At 50.6% G+C, this 27,228-nt stretch overlaps 1 protein-coding gene across 5 annotated transcripts in view; it reads right to left on the bottom strand.

Annotated features, from left to right (window-relative positions):
* The window catches only part of BIRC6 (baculoviral IAP repeat containing 6), a 3,097,233-nt gene that overhangs the window by 1,146,596 nt on the left and 1,923,409 nt on the right, over nucleotides 1-27,228 (bottom strand). For all 5 annotated transcript variants that reach the window (XR_011268132.1, XM_069607902.1, XM_069607904.1 and 2 more), the window contains one exon: nucleotides 4,029-4,156. Coding sequence is in view for 4 of the 5 variants with exons in the window: in XM_069607902.1 (XP_069464003.1) it covers nucleotides 4,029-4,156 (128 nt within the window). In the remaining variant the exon portion in view is untranslated. The remainder of the gene's footprint in view (nucleotides 1-4,028; nucleotides 4,157-27,228) is intronic.

Below are 27,228 nucleotides of genomic sequence, written 5' to 3'. Positions count from 1 at the left end.
CCTATCAGGAGGGATGGTAGGATACGACGCCTGCTTTGCCGGGGCCGTAGCCGCCTGCACCACCCAACTCTCCGGAGTGGGGTGCTTGGAAAAGTAGCAGGGGTCGCTACTGGCTGGGCGGTATTTTCGCGGCAAAGACTTGCCCACTGCCGGGAGAATCTCCAGAGCAGTCCAAGCCGCCCCCACCCTGCTCTGTAGAGCCATATGAAATGGCAGTACCGGGTCAGTTGGTGGACCAAGGTCTAGGATATCCGTAAGGTCCTCCTGAAGAAATTCCCCCCGGGGAGCAGACCATCCCAAGTACTCGGTGACCCTCGACATAATGCGCTGGTACGAGGAGTCGGCATGAGTGCCAGGCTCAGGCCTACAAACCTCCACCTTCGGAGAGGTGTCCAGCCCACTAGCATCGTGCAGGGACTGCCTCAGGTCCTCAAATTGGCTATGGCCGGAGAGAATCTCGTCTGGCACCGTATTAGGAACTATGCCATCATCAGAGCCCTCATCCACTTCTGAAATAAACTCAAGATGGCGGTAAGAAGGCACAGAATGTGAACCAAAGCCATGCTTGACCTTGGCCAGAGCCTTTCTAGGGGGTTCCACCGAGCCTCGGGGTACCCCCGTCGACGGTGCCTCAAAAGGCGTCGAGGGCATCGAGTGAATCGGCGTCTACGGCGAACGCGGCGCGGACAGCATCGGTGGCGTCGACACAGGCCTCGAGGCCGGAGCCCTGAGCGTGTCCTTCGACAGCATGGGCGCCAATGGCGCTGACGACTTCTTCGGAGGCGGGGCCTCGAAAGAGTCCATCGACGACCTCGGCGCCACCGGCGTCGACGTCTTCCTTGAAGATATCACAGGTTCACACGGTCTCGAGCGCGTCAAGGACCGTGAAGTGGACCGGGCACGATTAGAATGATTCCCGTTGTCCGAGCGGGACATCTCCCGCGAATCGTGCCGACCACCCGAGCCCGAAGGCGTGCAAGTGGTGTCTCTCGACCGATCACGACCGACCCCACTCGGAGGCATGGGCGGACCGGTGCCCTGCGATTCGAGAATCACTAACATTTTCTTCCCGAAGGAAGCCCATTCCTCCGGCGTCGCCTGCTTGGTAGGGTAAGCGACCCGCCGACGGGCGCAGTCTTCGGAAGAGGATGGGGAAGGCGACCGATGACGGCGCTTCCGGGAGTGCCTCGAAGAGGCAGAGAAGTGGCGGGACCGACTCCGGGACCGAGACCCACTAGACTTCCGACGACGACGCAGAGAGTTGCCCCTCGAATCGTCCTTCGAAAGCCCTGCAGACCTCGACTTCCGTGGCTTAGAAACCTTACCTACCGATAACAACTTCTTGCGCTCCCGCAATGCTTTAGACGTGAGCAACTGGAAGTCGACACAGTCATCCGTGTCATGGGCCTCCCCGAGGCACCAGAGGCAGGCGTTGTGCGAGTCCGTAACCGACATCTTGGACACACAGTCCCTGCACTTCTTAAATCCCGGACGCGGGGTGGAAGACGAGGTAGACATCCTTCACAAAGAAGAAACTACACAAAACGAACAGGTTCGAAGAACCGAGAAACAGAACCCCCAAAGAGTCTAGGCGCGCCGAGATTCCCGAAGTGAACACGTTTGTGGAAAAAACGGAACTGAGGCTATGGGCGTTGTGCGTCCTACTTATAACATCCAGTGACGTCGGCCGTTGGAGGAGGTCCTCGAGGGCGGTATGTCAACGTCATCAACACAGGACGCGAAAGATTCTCCGAAGCAGCACAGCTGTGATGATTACTGTCAGATATGGAATACGTCGGAGGACCCAATCCCCTCGAAATTTCGTTTTGGCTTCATCAAGGGAGCAAGATAACTTGCCACTACTTTCACTTCTGTGCTGGTGAACACATTCTATACACTACACCTGTAAAAGAAGACCTATACTCGATGAGTTGTTTCTCCTCTTCTGAACCATCTTTTTGGGGGCCAGGAGTCATTCCCTATGGGCCTTGGATCTTTGGTCCACATGGTTTGTGGTTAAAGGATTCTGCAGTTCCCCCTTATACTGAATTTTGTCATTCTTCTGCATTGACCTATATCTCTGTTTGGTTGACATTTCTTCCTGGGGCCACTAGGTATGGAACCTGGCATGAGCTCTTCAAGAGGTTCTCTTTTGGTGTCGCCTGAGGTCCTCTCTGCACCAGTGGTACATAAGTTATACTTCGCTTCTTTTTCCACTTAAGCATGGCTGTGCATACGGACGTTGGTCCCAGTAATTCCTATAGGGAACCTTTTAACTCACCTGGAACTCTCTTGAAGTGGCTTTACAGGTACCTGCTTCTGGAAAAAAAGATTTCTCGGCCCACCTTAGGTCCATGGTTTTGGAAGCCAAATATTGGAATTTAAGCTAGTACCACTGATTTTACCTGCATTTTTAAAGCTGTGCATTACACTCTTGTCTATGAAGAATGCCTACTTACAATTTATCAGTGAATGGTTCTAGGAATGTAATGAGTTGGTACTAGAAGTCTAACTATATTCTGACCTTTGGTGGCTACTGGCTTGGTGTTCAAAAGTGCACACCCACTTTTCCATCCCACTAGGGTCATACATTTACTACAAGGTATGCATTTGTATTATGTCCAGTACTACATTCTGGAGGTTAAAGAATTACTGTGATCTTTTCATAACATTTTGGGTCTGAATAGGGCTAAGCAAATGTATTATTCTTCTGTGTCTAGTGTTCAGTTTTCTTCCCACCCCTTAGTTTATGTACTATGTCTACCACCCAACGGTGGACTTACATTTTAGTGTTAGGAGTGGGTTAGGTCTTAACTGACTATTGTCCTTACAAGCATTGTGTTTATTGTTATGCGTTATGTTTGACTTATACTACTTATGTTTTACCTGGCAGAGATTCTATGTGTAATTTTATAATAAAGTGTATATGTTTTACTATACCAGCGTGCGAGTTTCTTTTGTTAATTGTGTGAACCAGCTAGACTTCACATCCAGCCCTCCACCCTCCCACCCCCAAGTTAAAAGTCTGGTCTTTCTTTTGGTGAGAAACCTCATTTTACCTTTAGGTTACTTTGTTACACACAGCCTTCACCAGAGGGTTGTGCAGAAATTTCCCCAAAACCTTCTCTTTATCTGCACCATTTTTTAATGCATCCCTCCTTACAGTTATCTTATTAATTCACGCAGCACCCGCTATATTTTGTTTCCATCTGGAGCTCTCTGTTGCCGCTATCCTTTGGGATATGGTTGCATTTCATAAATGCCTAATGTGACCGGGTGCCCATGTTTCAGGTTGGAGCCTATCCCAGTGGGAAGGAGAAAACGAGAACGGCTGGAGGAGGCTGATACGCAAGCTGGCCGGCTGATACCGAGCAGCGACGACAAACCAGAGCACAGTCCCCGGCCAGTCTGACACAGCGAACTCAGGAAACTAGGCTTTCCAGCGGCAGGATGGTGGTGTAGACGGGTTATGGCGGCCATCGCAGAGAGCCAACAAGGGGGCGGGGCTATGGTGGTCAAACCCTTCAGCAAGGACTGCAATGATTGGTTGGACATACGAGCCGGCACCATGAAAGCCGGCCGATTTGATACTTGGTCTCAGTCTGACTCTGCTTATTGCAGGAGTTACACAGACCGGAGGAAGAAGAAAGATATTGCTCCGCCTATTAAGGCCTGTATTGAAGCAGCACTTGAAAGGCGAAGGCATTCTTATTTGCAAAAGGGGAAACGTTACCTGAAAAGGACTGATTTAGGGTTTTAAAACTTTTTTTTAAGCTTGCTATACCAAACCCGTTTCCTGAAAATAAAGGACTTCTTCCATTTTACTACAACCTGGTCACCTGCCTTGTTTACACCTTAATACACATAATAACAGACTACCAAAGGGATGGCTTGATATTAGTTCAGTGGAAAATGCTATTCCAGTCAGAAAAAAAAGCATATTAAGAACACTCATTTTAAAATGTATTCACATTCTGGATGTTAAAATGAGAATGTGTTCAAAGACCACAACATTGGGAGAAACATACCTTTCTGTTGACAGAATATGAATGAGTTTTAATAAAAATTCACTGAACAACTGAGGACATGATGAAGAAAGATGCACTTGTAGTCGTGTTAGAAATTCTTGCATAGCTTGTGTAGCTGTTGGCCCAACCTGAAAAACAAATTCAGTGTGTGAACGAGAATCCGTTACACGTAGAGGAGTCATTTTCTTTTTTAACAATTAGCATGGGGAATGTAGGAAGGTCTAGATATGACAATGTAGGCTGAATTCTTTGTTTTAACTGGTCTTTAATAAGTACCTGTGTTTCAAGGTTAGGGGGGCCTAGGGAAATACCCTAAAAATGAAAAGGGCAAGATCTGTAAACCGTGTCAAGGACAGGAAAACAAAATGGTACATGGGACTTACCTGTAACTCTTTTTCACCAGCAGTTTAGTTTTATACTTTAAACTGCTTGTCTTCTCTATAGCCTATCGGTGGCCTTTGGGTCCTACTGCCCCCAGCCAATGACCAATGACACTCGCCCTACTTAGCTCAACCCCTGGTGGCTATCTTCAGATTTGGTAGCGCACAAAGTGGCAGTATGAACTAAGAAAATCCAGAGAGGGGAAGGATGGAGAGTTCGCATTTGAATCCATGCAAGGCCCATGCTGGAGAACAAGAGTTGCAGGTAAGTAACTTGTACCTTCTCCAGCATGGGGTCTTGCATGGATTCACATGCTCATTAGTCCGATTACACAGCAGCACATATACACAACCACAGGAGGTGGCAAGGTTCACAGAAGCAATACACTTACAGCTGGAACAGACTCACCTTAAACCATACATGTCAACAGTAGAATTTTGTGAAGGTGTGGTTAGACCACCACGTAGAAGCCTTGCAGATGTTGAGCAGGGGAACACCAGGGAGAAACGCTGTTGTTGTTGCAAAGGCTCTGATGGAGTGGGTCTCGGCCGGCCTGGAAGCAGTCTGCTGGCCCGACTAGGACAAAGCATGATACAGCTGGAGAGCCACCTAGACATGCAAGCATTAGACAGGGCATTCCTGTGCCCCACGGGCTCAAAATTTTAAAAAAGCAGAGACGATTTCCAAAGGTCTTTTAGTGCGTGCCACATTGAACTTGAGAGTACAAGCAATGTTCAGCAAATGCAACGACCTTCCAGCAGGCGTGGAAGGGCTTGCTAAGGAAACTGGCAGAACCAAAGGCTTGTTGAGATGAAAGTCTGAGGGAACCTTTAGCATGAAGGTGGGATGAGTCTGCAGCACCACCTTAGTAACGTGGAAGGATAAATAGGACTGCTTACAGGAGAGGGCCTGGATCTCCACGACCCGCCTAGCCAAGGTGATCGCCACCAGGAATGCGGTCTTCCATGATAAAACTTCAAAGGGGCACGATGCATTGGTTCAAACGGACGCCCCATGAGTATAGACAGGACCACGTTCAGTTCCTAAGCCGGTGCAGGAACCCTCACAGGAAGGAAAGTCCTGAAGAGACCCTTGAGGAACTCCTTCACGAGCCTGTGCGACCAAAGGGAGAGTTTGCCTGGAGCCTGTGTGTAATGGCAGCCACATGATCGATGGAGGCATGAGCAAGGCCAGCCGTAGCCAGCGAGAGCAGGTACAGGAAGAGCTGCTATGCGCAGCAGTGTGATCATCCATGCCCGGCAGCACACTGAAGTGCTTACACTTGTGCCTTTAGCAAGACAAAGTAGAGGGAGCCTTGGCCTTGGCTAGGATCTTTTTGCATTCCGACGGCAGGGAATAGTGGCCAAATTCTAGGGTTGCAGGAGCCATGGCGTGAGGCTAATTGATGCCAGGTCCTGGTGCAGGGTTGATCCTTTTTCTCTGGAGAGGTCAGGAAGTGGAGCCAGCTGGATGTGCGAAACAGACCGATGGAGAAGTTCTGAGTACCAGATCTGCCTCGGCACGCCGGTGTGATGAGGATCATCCTGCTGTGGCAATGTCTAAATGTGTTGATCACATGTAACGGTAGCTGAATCGGGCAGAAGGCATACACAAAGAGACCCCTACCAGGGGAAAGAGAAGGCATACCATAGATAGCCTCCTCGGCTGAGGATATATGCTGGCATAAATCCAGTACTTGGGAGTTGGCAGTCATCACAAAGATGTTATGAGGAAGCCCCCTCTCGCTGAAGACGCGAGAGACCTGCGCTTGTTGAAGCTCCCATTCGAGACAGTACTGCAGCTCCCTGCCGAGCGAGTCCGCAATCGTGTTCTTGCTGCCTGTTAAATGAAAGGGGACAAGGAAGATTGTCTTGAAGAATAGCCCAGGGAAACTGCTTCCAAAAGGAGAGAGCGAGTGTTAGGGAGAATTCTCTGTTTAGGCTGAATTTCCTAACCTAGTGAGTCCCCCAGCAGCTTTGCTGGATTTTTGGGGTTTATTTTTTTCTCCTGCCAAGAGTGAGACTCTTTTACCCTCACTCTTGGACATGATTTGAGTGTGTTTCTTTGAATCTAGAAGTGTTTAATGGGCTATGGGGTCTTTTACTCCATAGGGCTTCATGTGTTTTTGTGATGTGTGTTACACAGCACCCTCAGTATAGTGACAAAGGGGTGTCATAGTGACCCCCCAGTATAGACTCCATACCCTGGGACTGACTACTGTCTCCCAGGGCATGTATAGTCACCATTGACTTTACTAGTCTTAAATTCTGAACAGAACCAGTACAAACCATCATATTGTGGACGTACTGGCTGGGGCAATTCGATTGCCCCAGGGTCTGTTAGTCGAGGGGGCACGTCTCCGTCCCCCCTGATCGAGTTTTGGCTGGTGGCAGTGGATACTACTTTTTATATTCAACCGCAAATATTTTCCTATGGGATTTCCCATTGTTTTAGGCTACTATCTTTATTTAATTATTTACGGTAGCCTCGAACATACCGCCGGTTTATTTAATTAATATTAATTCTCCGGTTGGTATTTTTTGCCAAAACTTGATTCTAAAATGGCGTTTGTGTTCTCTTCTGTGACTCCAACCCAAGTCGAGCCCTTTGTTCCACTTTTTGGCGGGCTTCTCCACAGAAGCCCTCCAAAGTGGTGCCACTCTGTCTGGGGTACTTAGGAGGGGTGGAGGGGAATTTAGGCACCCTGGACTGAGTTGCCTAGGCAACTCAAGTCCCACTCCATCCTGATTGGCCCAAGTGGTGAGCCGGCCGGCTCACCACTTAGCATGTTTGAGTGACAGCTAGGCTGAGTGAATGGGGGTTTTCTGCATAAAAGCAGGGCTTTGGGGACTGGAACTTCAGAAGTCGCCACAGGACCTAAGAATCCGACGAGGGAGAAGCTGAGCCGACCTGCCACGACACCACCACCGGTGGAGCCCTGCTGGACCGTCTCATCACTTTTTCCCCAACGACAGAGGAGATCTCCCGCCGGAGAATCTTCTTCCTTTGACTGGTGGGGATAACCAGTTTCACTCTCTTTTCGCCTTCCCGACGTACCTCGTGGCCGCCTTGCCTGTGCCAAGCACCCCGGCAACCGGGATACCACGTTTTACCACGACCGCGAAACAAAGCTACCACCTTTAACCGGAAAACTTCGCGGCTGGTTTCTGCCCTGGTAGTGCGTGCAACGACCTTCATCCTTTCTCCAAGTCGAGATCCTCTCTTCCCCTGGCGACGACGCAACTTGCACCCACTACCAGGAACAACTGCCACTGCTGGAGGATCCTTCCCACTTAAGGTATCGTGTCGCGCCTGGCTTCCCTTGCTACCGACTGTACGGGGTAGATATATCCCCGGCTTTCGAACCTGGGTTAGCCTGGGACACCCTGGCTAAACTTTCCTAAGCCTCTCTAAACTCTTTTTGAACCCTCTGCAAGACTTTCTAAGCATAGTGTAACTGTGTGATCTTGGGCGCATTTGTGCTCTGCTCTCTCTAAGAGTGGGCCCAGCCTTTGGACTTTGGCTCCCTAGTGACTTTGGCTCTTCTGCCTTGCTAACAGTGTTCCTGAATCTTAGAGTGATATACCTTTCCATATTCTGTCTTTTTCCCTCCCTTTCTCACAAACTTATTGGAGTGCAATCTAGTTAAGCGCTCACCTCTGTATGAAAATAAGTGGTGTTTTACAGTGACTTATCTGATAAGGAAAAAGGGATGTATATATTATAATAGTAACTGTGTTTAGAATATTTTACAATAAGAGTGCTGGAGTGTTTTCAACAGTGTGTTTTTAAATAATTATATACTTTGATACCAAAGCTCTGGTTAGTGTTTGCTTGTATTGTTGTATCTGAGTGCCTATTGTGTATACTTTGCATACTGCCTAACTCTTCTTGAGGGAAGTCTGACTGCTCAGCCACAGCTACCAGGTAAATCTGGGTGGTGCAGACTGCTACCAAGTGGGTTTACTGCCAACACCTGTAGTCTTAAATCTTTTGCAGTGGTCCCTAAGGGAACTGCACAGGTTTCTGCCTAACAGCGGGTGAGCGTGTCCCACCCTGCTTCCAGAGGTAAAACATTGTGGTGGTGTTGTCCATGAAGATCCGCACCACTTTTCACTGTAGTGCAGGTTGGAACGACCGGAAGGCCGAGAAAACTGCCCGTAGTTCCAGGACATTTATGTCTAACTCCTTTTCCTCTGGGAGTCAGAGACCACTGGTGTGGAATGTTTTGTGTGGGCTCCCCAACCCTTCATAGAGGTGTCAGTAGTGGCTGTAGTCTGGTACGAAGGGATCTGGAAGGGGGTTCCTTGAGTGAGGTGTGGCCGATTGCCTGATTGAGGGTGGTCTCGTCTGTCCATATGCCTGTGACCTGCTGCCACCTGGCGTGTAGGAATTCCTGGAGAGTCTGCATTTGGAGCCTGCAAAAGTCAACCCAATGGATGCAGGACAACATCATGCCCACAGGGATTTGATGGACCAGACTGTTGTGATGGGCGCTGCAGACAGCCGCTGAACATTCGACAGGATGGCTTTCACCCACTCTCCTCCAAGGGAGTTGCCAGAGATGAGATTGTGTTGAGCCCGATGCCCAGGAACAGAGAGTTCCGAGATGGCACCATGCAGGACTTCAGATAATAAGTCAGAAGGTGTATGGTTTCCACAGTGTGCTGAGTTGCCAGTGTGAGGGAGCGGGACCGGATGGCCAGACGTCCAGGTATAATATGATAAGGCATTTAAACGTGCCTATACATAAGTGTTTCAAGGCGCGACGAGGCAAGAAAGGGGGAACAGAGGGAAGACAGACACCGATCCTACTAGGCCAGGTGTCATGCAGATTGTGCAAGTGTATGGGAAGGGAACGGGGGGAGTGCAGGGGGGGGAGGGGAAGGGGACAGTGCAATACATGGGATAATAGAATAAATAACAAAATCAAGTATGGGCAGCAGGTGGCAAGTGCAAGGGAGAAGGGTAAGTGCAGGCATCGGCTGTCAAGTGCTCGTGGTAAGACTGTAGGGATACAGAGAACAGTCCCCAAGTGCGGGGGTTTCCAGGAGGGCAGTGCAGGTGTGCGACTGGAGGAGGGTGGGGACCTGGGCCCCAGATCAGAGTATGGCCAGGTAAACCAGTGCAGTTTCAGTATAAGCCAGGAAATCAGAAGGGGAGAGGAGGAGAAAAAGAAGTATAGAGAAAGGTTTTGAGGTGCTTCCGGAACCGGAGATGGTTCTCCTCAATTTTCTGGGGGGCAGGGAGACCTTTCCAGTGGGAGGCCCCGGCCGAAGGAAGTGATCTACCAACAACTCGTTGCTTGGAGAAGCGACTGACCCTGAGGGAGTTGGATGAGCAAAGAGCTTGAGAAGGAAGATATTTAGGAAGAGAGAGTTGGAGGTATTGAGGCCCCTGGCCCAGAAGCCCTGTGGACGATGCAGAGGGTTTTGAACTTGATCCTCGCAGCCACTGGGAGACAGTGCTGATATTTCAGTCCTGGAGAGATACGATCCCTGGACTTGAGGCCAAAGACAAGTCTCGCAGTCCGGTTCTGGATGAGCTGCAGAGGGCGGAGAGTAGAAATAGGCAGATTTAGAAAGAGGCTGTTGCAATAGTCCAGCCTAGAGAGAACCAGAGCTCTGGAGACAGTGAGCTTCTGGGGGAAGGATAGGAAAGGAAGAATACCTCTGAGGAAGTGCAGCTGGTAGTGTGACTTCTTAGAGACATCAGAGATGTGAGGCGAGAAGGAGAGTGTGGAGTTGAAGATGACCCAGAGGTTTTTAGCCTCACAGGTGGGAGCAGGGAGAGGGCCAAGAGAGGCTGGCCAGAGAGTGACAGGAAAGGAGAGTGTGGGGGGTGTGCCAATGAGGAGAATCTCAGTCTTGCTGGCATTCAGGCAGAGATCATTGGCGGCACACCAATCCTGGATGGCATTCAGAGATCAGAGATAGGAGAAGAGGTGGCGGAGGGTAGCCTGAAAATAAGCTGAGTATCATCCGCATAGCACTGGAAGTTGGGGCAGAGCACAGCAATGCGGTGGGCAAGAAGTGCGCAGTATTGGTTGAACAGCCAGGGAGAGAGGTTAGACCCCTGGGGAACACCACAGGTAGAGATAGAGATGAAGGAGAGGAAGGACCCGAGTTGGACCTGGGAGGGTCGATCAGAGAGAAAAGAAGTCAGCCATGCCAGGGCCTGATGCATGATGCTCAGGTTATCACAGAGACATTTGAGCAGGATGGCATGGTTGACCGTGTCGAAGTCAGAAGAGAGATCAAGTAAGATGAGGGGGTGTTGGAATCAAGGTTAGAGAGCAGGTCTTAGCAGATTTTCAGAAGAGCATTTTCTGTGCTTCTGCCAGCTCTGAAGCCAGACTGATGGTTGTGGAGACAACCAACAGATTCAGTGTTAAGATTAAGCTGGGAGATGGCCAGCTTTTCCAGGAGTTTGCCCAGGAAAGGAGTGATGGAGATTGGGCGATAGCCAGGCAGGAAGGGTTGGCAAAGAGTTTCTTAAGAAGAGGGTGCATAAGGGAGTGCTTCAGGGGGAGGCGGAAGACTCCAGCGGTGAAGGAGTGGTTACAGAAATCAGCAAGGGCAGGAGCCAGGGAGTCAATGTGGTCCTTGATGGTTTTGGAGGAACAGGAGTGAACCTGTCTCAACAAGACTTTCATAGATCTGACTTGTCTAGAAACCTCATCTGGTGAGAACAGGGGAAAGGCAGAGAAGGAGGGAGGAGAGGTGGCTGCAGAAGGGCCAGAGGAAGTGCAGGGAGTAGAGAAAGAAGGGGGAGGGAGAGGGGGAGAGGGCAAGATGTCCTGAGTTTTGGAGATGAAGTGAGAAGCCAGTACCGAGCAGAGGGCCTGGGAAGGGACAGGACAGGAAAAGACTGCGGCAGGATTGGCCAGTTCCTTGCAGATTTTAAAGAGTTCAGCCGAGTTGTTGAATGCCGCAGAGACGCGGGCTTGGATGTGAGCTCTCATAGTGCGAACAGAGAGCTGGTATTGCCTTTGGAGCAGGCGGCAGGCCAGTTTGTCGGAGGATGTACGTGAAGCAAGCCATTTCCTCTCAGCCATCCTGCACTTGCGTTTAAGGGTGACGAGGTCTGAGTCGTACCAGGAGTTGCACTTGGCTTTCGGCTTCAGGCGGATCCTCATGACAGGGGCAAGAACATCGAGAGTGTCTGATATAGCAGAGTGGAGCATGGAAAGGGCGGTGTCAGGGTGCGAGTCAGCCAGAGGGTGTGGGGGGGAGAGAAAGTGGCAGCAAAAGCCTCAACTTACACGCGCTTCATGGGTCTGATGACCGAGAAGGTGGGTGGCAATGATGGAGTAGGCTTAGCCTTAGGGGTAGAGAGGGTGAGCTGGGAGGAAAGGAGAAAGTAATCACTCCAGGAGAGAGGAGTGGTGAGAGGGATAGAAAGGGGAAGGTCTGAGGAGATCAGAACATCCAGTGTATGCCCTGCAGAGTGAGTCAGGCCAGAGGGAAGAATAGAGAGAGAGAGAGAGAGAGAGAGAGAGAGAGAGAGAGAGAGAGAGAGAGAGAGAGAGAGAGAGAGAGAGAGAGAGAGAGAGAGAGAGAGAGAGAGAGAGAGAGAGAGAGAGAGAGAGAGAGAGAGAGAGAGAGAGAGAGAGAGAGAGAGAGAGAGAGAGAGAGAGAGAGAGAGAGAGAGAGAGAGAGAGAGAGAGAGAGAGAGAGAGAGAGAGAGAGAGAGAGAGAGAGAGAGAGAGAGAGAGAGAGAGAGAGAGAGAGAGAGAGAGAGAGAGACACACACTAAGGTCGTGAAAGAATCCAGAGGAAGGGCAGGAAGCATCCAGGTGGATGTTGAAGTCTCCAAGGAGGAGCAGTTGAGTGGTCGGGACCAGGAGGGAAGAGGAGAGGTCCGACCACTCAGAGGAAGGAGGAGATCTGACCAGGTGGCCGATAGATGGTAGCCACAGTAAGGAAATGGCTAGGAGAGAGAGAGAGAGAGAGAGAGCCTGCATACAAGGCATTCGAAGGAGGAGTAGGCCTGTGTAGCAATGACAGAGGCAGGAATCCACTCAGGGAAGATCAGGGCTATACCCCCTCTGGAACGGTTGGGCCTAGGTGCAGAGAGGATCTTGTAGCCGTCAGGGAGGAGAGTGTCTAAGCTCATGACAGAGCTGGCCGTGAACCATATCTCGTTGAGACCAAGGACGTTGAGGTCAAGTTCCTCCAGAAGGTGGCAGAGTCAGAGGAGTGTTTGCCAGCTGATCGAGAGTTAAAAGTGGCAATATGGAGAAGTTTGCAGCCCTTGAAAGACTTCCGGGCAGGGGTACAAATCAGAGGTATACCCTGCAGAGGTGTAGAAGAAGCCCGAGGGGGGGGGGCAGAAAGGGAAGGAGAAGAGGTCAAGGTAGCCGAGGGGGAGACAGCAGGGGAGGACCTGGAGGGAAGAAAAGGGACAGCAGGAGAGGAAATGGATGAGGCGTGGGAAGAGTCTATCAAAGAGGAGAAGGTTGGCCTAAGGGCCTTGGACTAAGACGGTACCATTCAAATAAACATTAATGATGACCTTAGAGGAGTGGAAGGAGGCCAAGAGGGCCTCCCACCGAGTGCCACCATTAATGGGAGAGGAAGAGAAGGGAGAGAGTATGGAGACCATATGTAGGGTCCATAGGTCTGGCGAGGTAACGACAAAGAGGATGTTGGTGACAGTTTACCTGGAGGAGGCACTGGTATAGGGGTCAGCAATAGGGAGGCCTGGGTTGGAGACAAGGATGTCCTTTTTAAACTTCTTCCTACCAGATTTAGTGAGGAGAGCAGGATAGTCGATAGAGAAACAATTAGAAAAGATAGGAGAGAAAGAGAGCACCATAGAGAAGGAAGGGAGAGGTGAGGAGAGAGAGAGCGAGTGGGAAGGGGTAGGAGAGAACACTAGGTAAGGACACAGGGAAGGGTGCACGCAGACCAGACAGGCTGACAAATGGACAGGACGACAGGCACTAAGATAGTGGCAGAAGGTTCGCTGGATGAGTGCTAATGCAAGGAGGCAAGCGACGGAACGGCACTACTTTCACAATGCAGTATTGAGTACAGGAGAAAAACACACCTAAGTTTTAGAGTCTGCTATAAGGTTGCAGGGTAGAGTGCCAACAAGTGCCACACGTGCCAACAAGTGCCACACGTGCCAACAAGTGCCACACCTACCTTCCTTCCTTCACTGCTGCAGGTTGATGGCTGGCCACTGGCGGGGGACGGGACGTGCCAATCAGGGTGCGAGGGAGGGAACAGCACTGAGGATCACAGAAGGATCACAGAAGGAGAGAGGGGGCAGGGGAGCGCACACAGGGTCAAAGGAAGAACAATCTACCAAAAAAAATAAATAAATAAAAAAATAAATAAAAACACGGACCACAGATGGTCCCAATACATTCTATAGGAGCCTGCAGTCACCCGCTCTGCCCAGGATGGAAGTGGCGAGCGCGGTGAAATGCTGGCTGCCTAGTCAGGCCCCGGAAGGCACACCAGCCAGTCAGGGTGCATGGGAGGGTACGGAGGAGGTGATGGAGGAGGGGAGGGAGCAAGGGAGGGAACAGCACAGAGGATCATGGAAGGGGAGGTAAGGGTAGATGTGGATTCCCTGGCAGCATAGATGTGGTGCGCTACTGGGGCCAATCATTCAGGCTTTGAATTGGTAATGTCACCCCAGAATGTCAAAACTGGAACAAGTTATTTACCTGCAACTGTTCTCCAGCATGGGTCTGGCATGGATTCACATGCTCATGAATATTCCCAGTCTTCAGGCTGGGAATCCTCAGTAAAGAAAAAAAAATCTGGTTGTTAGGAGAGAGACAGTTCAGAAATAAAACTGATTTTTTTTTCTTTACTGAGGATTCCCAGCCTGAAGACTGGGAATATTCATGAGCATGTGAATCCATGCCAGACCCATGCTGTGGAACAACAGTTACAGGTAAGTAACTTGTTCCTTCTCCAGCATGGGGTCTGGCATGGATTCACATGCTCATGAATAAAGAATACATAGCAGTACACACATGCACAACCACGGGAGGTGGCAAGGCACAACATAAGCATCTCTTACCTCCTCACCAGGCTCACCTTCAAGCAAACAGGTTGTGCAGCACTGCTTGGACGACTCTGGACTCCTCCCTGCAATCCCTGTCGACGCAGTAGAATTTTGTGAAGGTGTGCGTAGACCTCCACGTAGCAGCCCTGCAGATGTCCAACAGGGACACACCAGACCGGAACGTCATTGTAGCAGCAATCGCTCTGGTAGAGTGGGCTCTCGGACGGCCAGGCAGTGGTCGGTTTGCCAACTGGTGACAGTGGGAGATACAGCCGGAGAACAACTGCGAGAAGAAACCCTTGGACAGGGCCTTCCCATGGTTCACAGTATTAAATTTCACAAAAAGCGGAGAGGTTTTCCGGAAACTCTTTGTGCGGGCCACATAAAACCTCAGCGCTCTAGCCACATCCAGCTAGTGCAAAGTCCTTTCAGCCGGCGACAAAGGCGTCGGACTAAACACAGTTACCAACAAGGGCTAGTTTAGATGAAAGTCAGACAGCACCTTGGGCATGAAGGAGGGGTGCGTTCGAAGCACCACCCTCGTCTTGTGGAAAGTCAAGCAAGGTGGTTTACAGGAGGGGGCCTGGCTCTCCCCCACTCCTCGTGCAGAGGTGATGGCCATGAGAAAAGCTGTTTTCCATGACAAAAACTTCAGTGGTGCTTAATGCAGAGGCTCGAAAGGAGGTCCCAGGAGCCAAGTAAGCATCACATTAAGTTCCCACACCGGGGCCGGAGCCTTCACCGGCGGGAACGAGCGGAATTGTCCCTTGACGAATTTGTTGACCAATCAGTGCAACCACAAGGATTGTCGTCCTGGGGATCTGGTGTAGCAGGAGATAGCCACCAAAATGAACCTTGATGGAGGAGTGGGCCAGCCCCGATTTGGCCAACGACAGCAAATATGGAAGCACCCGAGGGGTCTTGACCCTCAGTGGGTTCATTTTTCTGGGAACGGCACCAAATAGAAAATCTCTTCCAATTGAGTCTGTAGCATTTCAAAGTAGACTATGCTCTAGCCTTGGTGAGAACTTCCTTGCAGTCCGCCGGGAGATAGTAGCCACCAAATACTAGCGTGGCAGGAGCCAGGCCTTCAGGTTCAGAGACCCTGGATCGTGGTGAGAAATGGCGCCTTCTTCCCTGAAGACAAGAACCACAACCACTGGCAGCTTGACCTGTGGTGCTGCTGACATGCTGAGAAGGTCCGGGTGCCAGATCTGCCTCAGCCAAGCCGGTGCAACAAGGATCATCCATCACTGACACTGAGTAGGATGATGACTCGACGTAACAACGGCACTGGAGGGAACAAATTCAAAAGGAGGCCTTCCCAAGGGAATGAGAATGTGTCCCCCCATGCTCCCCGGCTGGGGAAACCTGCTGGCAAACCTCCGGCACTTGGTATTCGTCGTCGTAGCAAACGAGTCAATCTGGGGATTGCCCCATTTGAGGAACAGGTTCTCCACTAGGTCCTGCCGAAGCTCCCCCTCGTGGCATGAGCGAAGATCCATGCTCACGTAATCAGCGACCGTGTTCTTGATTCCTGCCAGACAAAAAGGGATGAGGTACATCCCCCTGAGCAATGGCCCAATGCCATAAGTCCTGCGCTTCTGTGGAGAACGCTGGTGCCCTGGTGCCCCCCTACTTTCAGATGTAAATCATTGTGGTGGTATTGTCCTTGAGGGACAGCAGGAACGATTTGAGGACCCACAACGCCACCCATAGCTCCAGAATGTTGATGTGCAACGTCTTTTTCTCCGGCATCCACAGGCTTCTGGCGTGAAGACTTCTGGCGTGTGCTCCCCATTCTTCCAGGGAGGCGTCCGTCGTTGCCGTCTCCTGATGTGGTGGATCCTGGAAATCTGCGCCTCCGGTCAGATGAGAGAGCACACCCCACCACCTTATCGCCCGATGAAACCCCTCGTCGAGAGCGATCTTGTCCTGGAACTTCCAGACACCTGAATCCAACAGGCGTTGAGGAACCCCTGCAGTGGCAGCATCCGTAGCCTGCAGAGCCGGATGAGAAATACATGACATCATACCGAGCAGAGACTTGATGGCCCTCACCGTGGCGATCTTCAGAGCGAGCAGTTGTTGCACCTTGCCCAGGATGGCCGCCAATCTCTCCACCGATGGTGACGCCAGGCATGCCACCGTGTTGAGATGGGATCCCAGGAACAGCGCGTCCCGCGTTGGAGTCAAGCAGGACTTTGCATAATTCACCGAGAACCCGAGATCCGTCAGTAGGCGGACGGTGCTCGCTGTGTGGTCGACGTCGATACTCCTTGAGCTGGCCCGGATGAGCCAGACACCCAAGTAAGGGTAGATGTGGATCCCCTGCAGTTGCAGATGGGCCCCCGCCAGCACCAGGCACTTGGTGAAGATTCTGGGGGGCGACTTCAATCTGGAGGCTAGGGTCTTGAATTGGTAATGCTTCCCCTGAACGACGAAGCGCAGAAACCTGCGCTCTTCCTTGTGTATGCATCTTTGGAGGTCTTCTTTCGCACTAGGAAGTACCTTGAATACACTCCGGAGCCCCATAGTTGCTTTGGAACTAGCTCCATTGCCCCTTTCTCTAGCATGGCCCGAACCTCGAACAGTAGTTGAGGGATGTGGTTTTTCTGCGGACCACCGGTGGTATTTGGGGACACTTCCATTGGAACTCTAGAGTGTCCCTTGGCGAGAGCGTCCAGCACCCAACGGGTGGAGATGATCTTTCACACGCTGACTAAGTTCGCCAGCCGGCCTCCCACTGGGGTGCATGGGTGGGGGCCCCGACGTCACGGCCGGTCCATTCTTGCATGGAAGTCGACGGGCCACTTTGGGGTCCTTGGCGACAATGACGTCCTCCAACAAAGGTCTTGGAGCGGTCCCCGCTCGTCAATTGGGCCACGGAACAGGAGGGTTGGTGGTACGAAGAGGAGCCCCCGCCGTAACCCTTCGAACAACGGGGAGACTTGCCTCCTAATCAAAAGGACAGCCGTCTCTGCTGCAGCATGCTCAGGGCATGTGCCTTCTCCGCCTTCATGGCTGGTAGAGATTCATCTACAGCCTTTACAAAAAGATTATCTCCGTCAAAGGGCATGTCCAAAACCCTCGACTGAACCTCCTGTTGAAAATTGGTGGACTTGAGCCAGCCACAGTGACTAATGCAAACGCTGCTGCCCATCTGGCGGAACCCCACGTCAGCGATGACCGTGGCCACTGTGATGGCATGGTCCGACGCCACCTCCCCTTCTTGCAGAATCTCAAACATGAGTTTGAACCACAGCTCTCGGTCGTAGCGCGCAATGATAGCGAGGGAGTTTGGCAGCCTGGATGGTCGTCCCATAGCATCCAACGTCTTCCCCTCGCTGTCTGGAAGGGTGGACGCTGCGAAAGATGAAGCGTCTGATGACGACTGCTTGGCCACTGCAGAGATCACAGAGTCCGGTGATGGTTGGGCCCGCAAGCACTTGGGTACAGAGTAGGGGCACCCTGTATTTCTTCTCTAGGCGGTTCCTCTTTGCTGGGGCCACAGAAGGGTTATTCATGAGCGACAGGCCAAATGTCATCCAAGAGTGGGACCGAAAGGATGGTCTTTCTCTTCGCCTCGCAACACTGGTATAAGAAGCCCTCCTCATCCTTTGGCGCAAGCTGGATGAGCTCCGAAGCTCTGGAGATCATTGCATGGAACGAGCCTATCTCGTCCGGCGGTGAGGATCTGGGCAGAGGCGACAGGAGGTCCCCCATCCCACCCCATCGTCCGAGCCCGCCGTCGTCGCCATGTCAGGATCTGTCTCATCCCTCGGGGGGGTGGAGAGGGTGGCAAAGTGTGGCAAGGAGGCAATGGGTGCCTCCTCTACTTGGCTGACGGTTTCCCCGTTGCTAGAGGTTCGGCTTTTAACAGAGCCGTGGAGAGGACCGGCATCTTCTCCGGGGTCTTCTCAATGGGCTGGAATGAAGACTCCATCCTGGCAGGGAGGGACACTCTTGCCTTCGGAAGGGCGCCCTGAGGGTCCGCCTCTGTGGCCTTCGAAAGGGATACCACCACCTCGATGGAAGGCAGAGCCTTCATCGGGTGTACCTGGGCCTGCACGGTCAGGACCGGTCCCTTGTCCTGCTTGGCCTTCTCCTTAGGGGGCGGGTTGGAGCCTCAGTCCCCTTTGGCCTTCTCCGTCAAGGTCAGGCTGGCTTTGAACTGCTCCTTGGCTGTCTCAGGGGCCACCTCGAGCTTGCCCGGATGGTCAGACTTCCTCCTGGATGAAGATCCTGAGCGTTGACTGAAGTAGCTGGAGACGTTTGATGCGCCGTGGCCGCCGAGCAGCCCAGCTGCAACGGCACTCCCGGTGGCAGTTGACTCTCGGTGCTTGGCCTTTTGTTGGACCCCTACAGGAGTGACGCCCTCAAAGGACTAGAAGCCTGGTTCGCTTTCCCGGATCTGGGAGAAGCATGCTCCTGGGACCCACCCAGTGCAGAGGCCTTGGACTGCAGCCACTCAATTCAGCCGCTTACGCCCATCCTTCAATGTGCGAGTCAAGATTTCACAGCAAAATGCACAATTTTCCTCCTTGTGCATCGGGTACAGGCAGTAGAGGCACTGGGAAGTTTATCGTCCATCTAAACATTCCGCAGTCGGCACAAAGCTTGAAAAGAGAGGGGGATTCCTTCTCGTCCGCCATGATCCACACGCTGTAGGCCTTGAAAAATCTTCTGGAAGACTCCACAACTAAACTCGACAAAATTCACCCTTGAGGGGCGCTGAAGAATCCAAAAAACGGGTCCCCATTAATCGGAAGGTTGATCGATGGAGCAAAGGGGCTCAATTGAAAGAAAAATAGAGTAAAACTCTACCAAAAAACGCAATAAAAGCTTGAGAGCCAAGCACGGGGACTTCCAACACTTGAACTTGCAGTAAAAATCTGAAGATGGCTTCCAGAGGAGTGGCTTAGGTAGAGGGCAGTCATTGGCTAGGGGCAGTATGATGGACGGAATCCATGCCAGACCCCATGCTGGAGAACGCAAGTACTTCCAGTGTTTGCGTTGAATGGAGATGGTGAAGCATGCGTCCTCCATGTCAAGAGTTGCCATAAAAAACCCCTCCTCCAGCTGATCGAGCATGTGCTGCAACGTGGCCATCCTACATTTTTGGGATTTTAGGTACTTGTTTAGGTGTCGCAAGTCTAGGATCAGTCACTACCCTCCTGACATCTTCCTTAGCAGAAAGTATCTGGAGTAAACTCCTGAGCCACTGAGAAACCTGTTCTATTGCCCCTTTTAGTAACATGGCCTGAACCTCCTGTGGAAGTTGGGCCATGTGAATTTCTAGATGAGCGACAGGAGGAAGGCAGGGGTACCTATTTTAAAGCATTCCCTGCTGAAGAAGAACAACCAGCACCGATTTTGTCCTTGGAGATCTTTTTGCGCCTCATCGACTAAGTTTGATAGCCGGCCTCCCAGTGGGATGTGAAAATGGGGGCACTGGCCCTTGGCCGGTTCAGGCCTGCATGGGCATCTGTGTACTGGATGGTGGAAGATGACGTTGGGTGCCACTGCCGTAGGACTGGGAGAGATCCAGGTATGCCTCCTGGGTGGTGGATAGGGAGGGCTGACTGTGATGCTGGAAATGCATTGGTGGGACAGGGCCTCCCTGTCCTTGTCCTGTAGTCCGTTTTCATTTGTGTTCTTTATTATTTTCTGCCCAGGAGTCCAGGTGGGACTCCTGGCAGTGCAGCTCTTCCTGTTTTTGGTTTGGTGTACAGACCCATGGGATACTCTTATTGCACCCATGGGTGGAGGCACAACCCTGTGCCCCTAGTGTCTGTTTTTGGGCACCTGTGGGTGGCCCACAGAGCAGGGTATGGGCTGGTGGCAGCTCCATGCTGAATTTGACAGGTGCTCTGAGTATCCTCCATTTTAGGATACCCAGGCCCTGCCATTGGAATCAGTTGATTCCTGATGGAAATCAAGATGGCCCCTGTGGCCTCTTGCTTTCTATTGCCTGTTACCTTCTTGTCCCAAAGTCCTGGGAAGCCTTGACTCTGTCCCTTTCCCCTGACTGGCTGTTGGGTAGAAGTTACATATATGGTGTTGTTGTGAAGTCCAGTCCAGACTGGCTGGAGCCTTCCCAGTGACTGTATGTTGTGGGTACACCCTGTGGGTGGGACCTGGGTGAATGGCGTGTGTGACCAATATGCACTTCTTGTTGTGGCTGTCTGGTTTCTGGTATGCGAGACAAAGACTGAGACAGACCTGCCCGAAACTGGGCTGAATGCAGTGTGTAGTGTTGAATGGCTGGGTACTTGTCCCAATCCACATTGCTTGTTGTGAGTGTCTGAGAGGGAGGAGGATGGCCTGAATGTACTGTGTGCCCGATTGGCTGGCTGACTGCATGAATGCCCTTCTGTATGATTGGCTGCTGAGTGTGAGCCAGCAGTGTGGATGAGAGACAGGATAGTATATCTGGGGACCTCTCACCACTGGAAATTGTTCAGAAGCTGTGTCTACACTTGAAGAATAACTGGAACTGCTGATCCTCAACGCCCAGCTGGAAGAAGACTTGCTGTTGCATTTGCTTCGACCTGATCTGAAAGCTGCCGAATTCGTTGAAGACTGATCCGAGAGAGGACCTGGTAAGGCACCCTCTTCCCGTGCTCCGAGGGACCATCGAGCACCGCTGACCTTCGCTGAAGCTCCCTGGATGTCAGACCCTCGAAAGGCTGCTGACCGGAGACAGGACTGCCGAGGAGATCGAAGTGAAGCACCCGGACTTCGCTGCCGTCGAAGTCCATTGCCATCGACCAGGGTTCGCAGGTTTGTGTAACCGCTGGAGGCCCGTCGTGTTGCCCCAGGCGACCGGAGCCGCCCGCTCCTTTGCCTAAGAACATTTGAATCGAAGGACTCCTTGTCTCCACCGACGACCGCTTTATCCTGCCGGAGAGAGTCAAGGCCGCCGACGCGCTGAGGAGAAACCGCCGGTGGGTTTCCCGCCACCCTGAGACCACAAAGACTTCGCCGACTCGACGCCCTTGCTGGGCCATAGTTCTTCCGAAAATCTCTGCGGTCCTGAACAATCAATCACCGAGGTGCCCCACACACCTCATCATCGCAGGACGTCGCCAACAAGCAATGCCTGTATCGACGCCGTGGTCTCGGCACCCTCGAACTTATCGACGCCGTTGATGCCAAGTTCACCTTCTTAGATGCCTCTTGACGATCCATGGCTCCTGCTTGAAAGGGGGCGGGGGGTCACTCAAGAAGGATCCGTCGGCGCTTCCTCGAAGAACTCTACTCCACCAGGTACATTGGGGGGGGTAAAAACATTATAGGAGAGAATAAGACTATTGATCAATATATGGACTGGGCTTGTGCTATAGCTTTATTTTATAGGTTTCCCAGGTGGGGGGGATCTCCACACACAACTGTGTCTAGGTAGCTGGGCCAGTAGTCTGCCAATTGTGTCAACCATCTTGCTTTCCTTCCCATCTCTATTGCCGGTTTCCTTGTTATTGATCTGTGTGACATTCTAACAGTATAGTTGATGCACTTTAATGCGATCTGATAATATTGGTGGAAACACTTTAGAATTGTATATATTTATCATTGTTTATTTCGGAGTACGAAGTGCGATATTTTGCTAGTGTACATACCTTTCAATATTAATTATATAAAGACTGTTTCCAGTAATACAGTGTGTGGACATTCCTTTGTGGGGGTTCGGGGAATACACTGTACTTAAGAACCAGCCTGCATCACCTCCTGAGAAGCTAGGCCTCGATTGCTAAACCACGTACCAATAATAGAGAATCTTGGCTGGGGTCCTCTGTGCCTCTCCTCTACCATATAGAGAGCAGAAGTACAGACACCCCCCTCCGGTCCTTTACACTGACAATAGGGGCTAGTGTACCCCCTTAGATGATCTGGAGACACTGCCCTTCGTTGAACAAAACAACAAACTTTTCTGCTGCAGGGTCCCCAGAGAGCGCAATGTCTGCGTCTCGGTCTTGATGGCCTGGAGGATGTCATCCACCGCCTTCCCAAGCAGGTTGTCCCCATCAAACGGCATGTCGACAATCTTGGTCTGCACGTCTGTGCAAAAATGTGCAGCCATAAGCCAACCCTGGCAACAGAGAGCCACGCTATTCCCCATCTGTTGGAACCGTGAGCCCACCATGTTTTCAAGGAGTGAAGCACACAGACTCTCAATACTAGAAATGTGTGGTAAAATCTGAAGATGCCCACCAGTGGTGGAGCTTAGGACGACAAGTTACTTTGGCTGGGGACAGTATGACCCAAAGGACACCGATAGGTAATAGAGGAGAAACACAGTTTTAAGTTCAAAGCTTTACCAATGATTCCCAGCCTGACAAAGGGGATTATTCATGAGCATTTGAATCCATGCAAGACCCCATGCTGGAGAATTTTGGGTTTTACAGGCACTCCATGCACATCAGAATATTGGATTATTGAACTATTGCAAGCCTTGTCCAAGTCTCTGTCCCTCCTGGGAGGAACAATTCTAATGTACAGAGGTTTCAATGTGATGGCCAATATAAACGGTCAATTCTCTAAAAGCCAACGTGGAATGGAATAGCAAACAACGGGAGGTCTGGGAATCTCTCTACCAGCACGAACACAGTCCAATGACCTGTTCTTGGGTGAATAACCCCTGGGAGAGACTCTACCAAGTCTTTAGCTCACTGTCCTTTTCACAGAGAAGAAAATTCCCCGCATATCAGCCTTTGTCCTGCCCAGGGGCAGTCCAGTGCCGAAATGCTAGGCAATTCTCCTCTGAACAAGAGTACCATCAGTAACCCCATACATGTGTTTCAGCCTTGTTGGGCATCATCAGTGAGGTGAAACTGTTGCCTCTCTAAGAACAGTGAGCAAGGGGTCCACGTCTGGATTGCCCTGTTAACTTAGGGTGAAACCCAAAGTTGATGTATGCAAACAAAGGGGGGTCTGGGAATCTCTCTACCAGAATACCAGTGTATGGGGTTACTGATGGTTCTCTTGTTCCGAGGAGAATTGCCTAGCATTTCGGCACTGGACTGCCCCTGGGCAGGACAAAGGCTGATATGCGGGGAAATTTCTTCTCTGTGAAAAGGACAGTGAGCTAAAGACTTGGTAGAGTCTCTCCCAGGGGTTATTCACCCAAGAACAGGTGATTGGGCTGTGTTCGTGCTGGTAGAGAGATTCCCAGACCCCCCTTTGTTTGGAATGGAATAGTCTAGCCCTCTAAGGAAACGTTTAGCATCCCCCCACCCATTGATCCTGGATCTAATTCATAAGGAACTAATATCTCAAAACAGTTTGATGTTGAACAATAGGGAAAAGAAAAACACTGACAAAGTGAACGAAATCGGGGGCTCCCTTGAAGTGCTACTTTCAAACCCGACAAGAATAAAGAAAAAACAAAGCATGCGACTGGATGCAGACTTTGGAATCAGTGGCTGGTTACCAGTCTGTAGCACATTTGGTGACAGAGACGCAGAAACTAAATTTCTTAAACTATTTAACAGTTCGCTAGCAGAATATATCGGGACCAATTCCTGAGAGCATGACTAAACCCCTTAACAACAAACGAGAATCTGGAAATAGGAGGTTTAACTCAACATAATAAATGCTGTTTTTATGAAGAGGAATCCATTGTGGAAACCTTGAAGCACCTTCTACTTTGCCCAGTTCTGAAAGATGAGCAAACTAAGCAACTCGGACATCTGATGTCCGAGTATATGGTACAGGACCCAAAAGACTGATGGACAATTTTGATGAACGGAACAAAGATCACTCATATGATTGCAGTGGTTACATTTTTTACTAAATTTTGTAAGGATACTTCCGAGATTTTAACAAAAATCATGTTGAAATGGATTGGATAGTGTAATTTTTGCGCAAAAAAATACAATCACTTAAATGCAAAAAACAAAAAGAAAATTAAAAAAAATAAAGTCAACAAGACAAGTCACCCATGGTTTTTCACCATTCTCTTTCAGCCTTTACTTTTTCCTGTCCGAGATGATGGATTCATCAAACCAGGGGTTTGCAATAGTTTTGGTTTTTACTATTTGGGGTTTTTCTGGCGCGAGATAGTTGACAATTTGGTTAATAGTACTCGATAGATGACTAGCCAAGTCGTCAGAGTTGGTAAAGAGATACACGTTTCTTGAAATTTCTTGCATGGATAGATTGACTGCAAGTTTTTTTTTTTGCAATGAGGCAGGATTGGGCGGGAGAAAGCTAAAAGTTACTTTACAATGATCTGACCAGGGACACTGGCTATGATAGTTTAATAGGATAGTTTATTTATATAGTGTCTATACACAATGTGTTTCAAAGCGCTTCACGAGAAGGGAGGAAACAATGGAAAATATAAAACAACAAGTTACTCTCTTACCTGGTAATGTTCTTTCGATGGGATGGTCTGACGACATATTCCATATCTATGACAGTAATCACCACAGCTTGTTCATTGGAACCTCCCAAAAAAACATCGTCAAACTCCAGATTGCACAAAATAATGCCTTAAGAGCTGCTACCGGCACTTCACGTAAGGAACACATCTCAGCGATCAGGAGGCAGGTACACTGGCTCCACATCAAGGAAAGGGTGGTCTTCAAAACTTTGGCCCTTGCACATAAGTGTCAGCACGATCAGGCCCCCCCCCCATCTGACACAGAGGATAACCAGACAAACAGTCACCAGACCGTCTAGAGTAGCCTATGCTAACTGCATCACTGTCCCGCACACGTGCAGAGTGCGTGCAGGAGGCACCAGCTTCGCCTCTATGGCGGCGACTTTATGGAACCTCCCAGCTCAGATTAGATCAATTGATTCTCACACTGCCTTCTGCAAGGCCTTAAAAACCCAGCTCTTTGTATAAAGAGCCCGTCATTCCAGGTTTGCACCTCCACTGTATCACCTTGCAAAGGACACTGTCATGCCTCGTGCTACCTAGAAAAGAATATGAGTAACTAAATGCAACTTTCACTGTATATCCTCTGTAACCATGTAACTGGACATATCTTCTGTAACCATGTAACTGAATGTACTCAAGTATACCTTCTGGGGCCGCTTATTGCAACCCTCAAGCAAGCCTTCTTTAAATCTCCTTATAGCACCTCGTTGCCTCTGGGCTGTAGTGCGCTCTACAAATACTAAAATAAATAAATTAACAGCTGAGCTGCTTCGGAAAATCTTTCGGCGTCTGCGTCCTGCGTCGATGACGTCGATACGCCGTCGTCGAGGACCTCCTCCGACGGCCGACGTCACCGGATGTTTTAAGTAGGACGCACAATGCCCGTAGCCTCAGTTGTAGTTTTTTCCCAGAACGTGTGGCACCAATCTTCTGGCAGTATGACCATAGAAAGCCTTGCAGAAACAAACTGCAATCGCATAAGAAATTCTGTAGCGGGGTAGGCAGGGAGTGAGCGATTTGGAATACGTGGTCGGACCATCCCATCGAAAGAACGTTACCAGGTAAGAGTAACTTGTTCTTCGAAGGGATTGGGTCCTCCGACGTATTCCATATCTATGACAGACTCCCAAAGCAGTACCAAAGTAAGGATGTGGGAAAAGAATTTAGAATATACAAATTTAGAATGCTCAATCAAATTGCAGAGTAAAGGACCGCCTTGCCAAAGGCCAGATCCTGCCCCCGGATAGAATCGAGGGAGTAGTGACGTACAATAGTATGGACCGAAGGCCAGGTGGCTGCATCACAGATGTTACGAATAGGAACACCCCTCTGCAGGTCACTAGAGGCAGCCATACCACTGGTAGAATGGGCCTGTAAGCCTACTGGAGGGTCGTTACTCGCCAAGCGGTAACATTCGGAAATTACCAAGATGATCCATCGAGACGAAGTCTGCTTAGTAAGAGCTTGTCCCAAACGCCTTCCAGCATAACCAATAAAGAGTTGATCGTCCACTCTGACCCAGGACATGCGTGAAATGTAGAAGCTTAAAGCTCTCCTAGCATCCAGTCTATGGAGCCTCTCCTCTTCCTTACCAGTATGCGGAGGAGGATAAAATGCCGGAAGAATAACCTTCTGGCTTAAATGAAATTCCGACACCACCTTCGGAAGAAAGGAAGGAAGGACGAACTCCAAGGACCTCCCTGTCCTTATGAAACACAGTGAAGGGTGGCTTAACTGAAAGTGCTTGTAACTCACTCACTCACTCTGCGAGCGGAAGTGACAGCAAATAACAGTTTTAAGGGTTAACAGTCTCAAAGGACAACAATGAAAAGGCTCAAAGGGAGCACCCATTAGAAACTTGAGAACAAGGTTCAGATCCCAACCGGGCACCTGGAAAGGTGACAGAGGGAACACATTAGTGAGCCCTTTCAGAAACTGAGAAATTAAAGGAATTTTAAAATAAGAACACTCCTCAGACGAGCGCTTAAATATAGACAGCGCCGCCAGGTAACCTTTAATGGTACCCACTTGCAGGCCCTTGTGGGCCAAAGAAAGCAAAAAAGACAGAACGACAGGAATGCCACATGAAAAAGGATCCACAATCTGAACCCTGCACCAGTCGCAGAACTTTCTCCAACGGCAACGGTACAGGGACTTTGTTGCCGGGCGTCTGGCCGAAAGCAACACCTCCATCACGTCTTCATGGAGGTCCCAATCCTTATACCTCAACCTTTCAGAAGCCAAGCGTGAAGGTTGAGGGATCGGACCTCTGGATGGAGAACCTGACCTCCCCCCCCCCCCTCCCGTGAGAGATCCTCTCGGTAGGGAAGACGACGTGGAGGGGAGATGGACAAGTCTAGAAGATCCGGGTACCACGTCCTCCGGGCCCATGCCGGAGCA

The sequence above is a fragment of the Ambystoma mexicanum genome, chromosome 4q, assembly GCF_040938575.1.
Source record: "Ambystoma mexicanum isolate Mex_15411 chromosome 4q, UKY_AmexF1_1, whole genome shotgun sequence".
Lineage (NCBI taxonomy): Eukaryota > Metazoa > Chordata > Amphibia > Caudata > Ambystomatidae > Ambystoma > Ambystoma mexicanum.
This window is presented reverse-complemented; position numbering and strand designations above follow the sequence as displayed.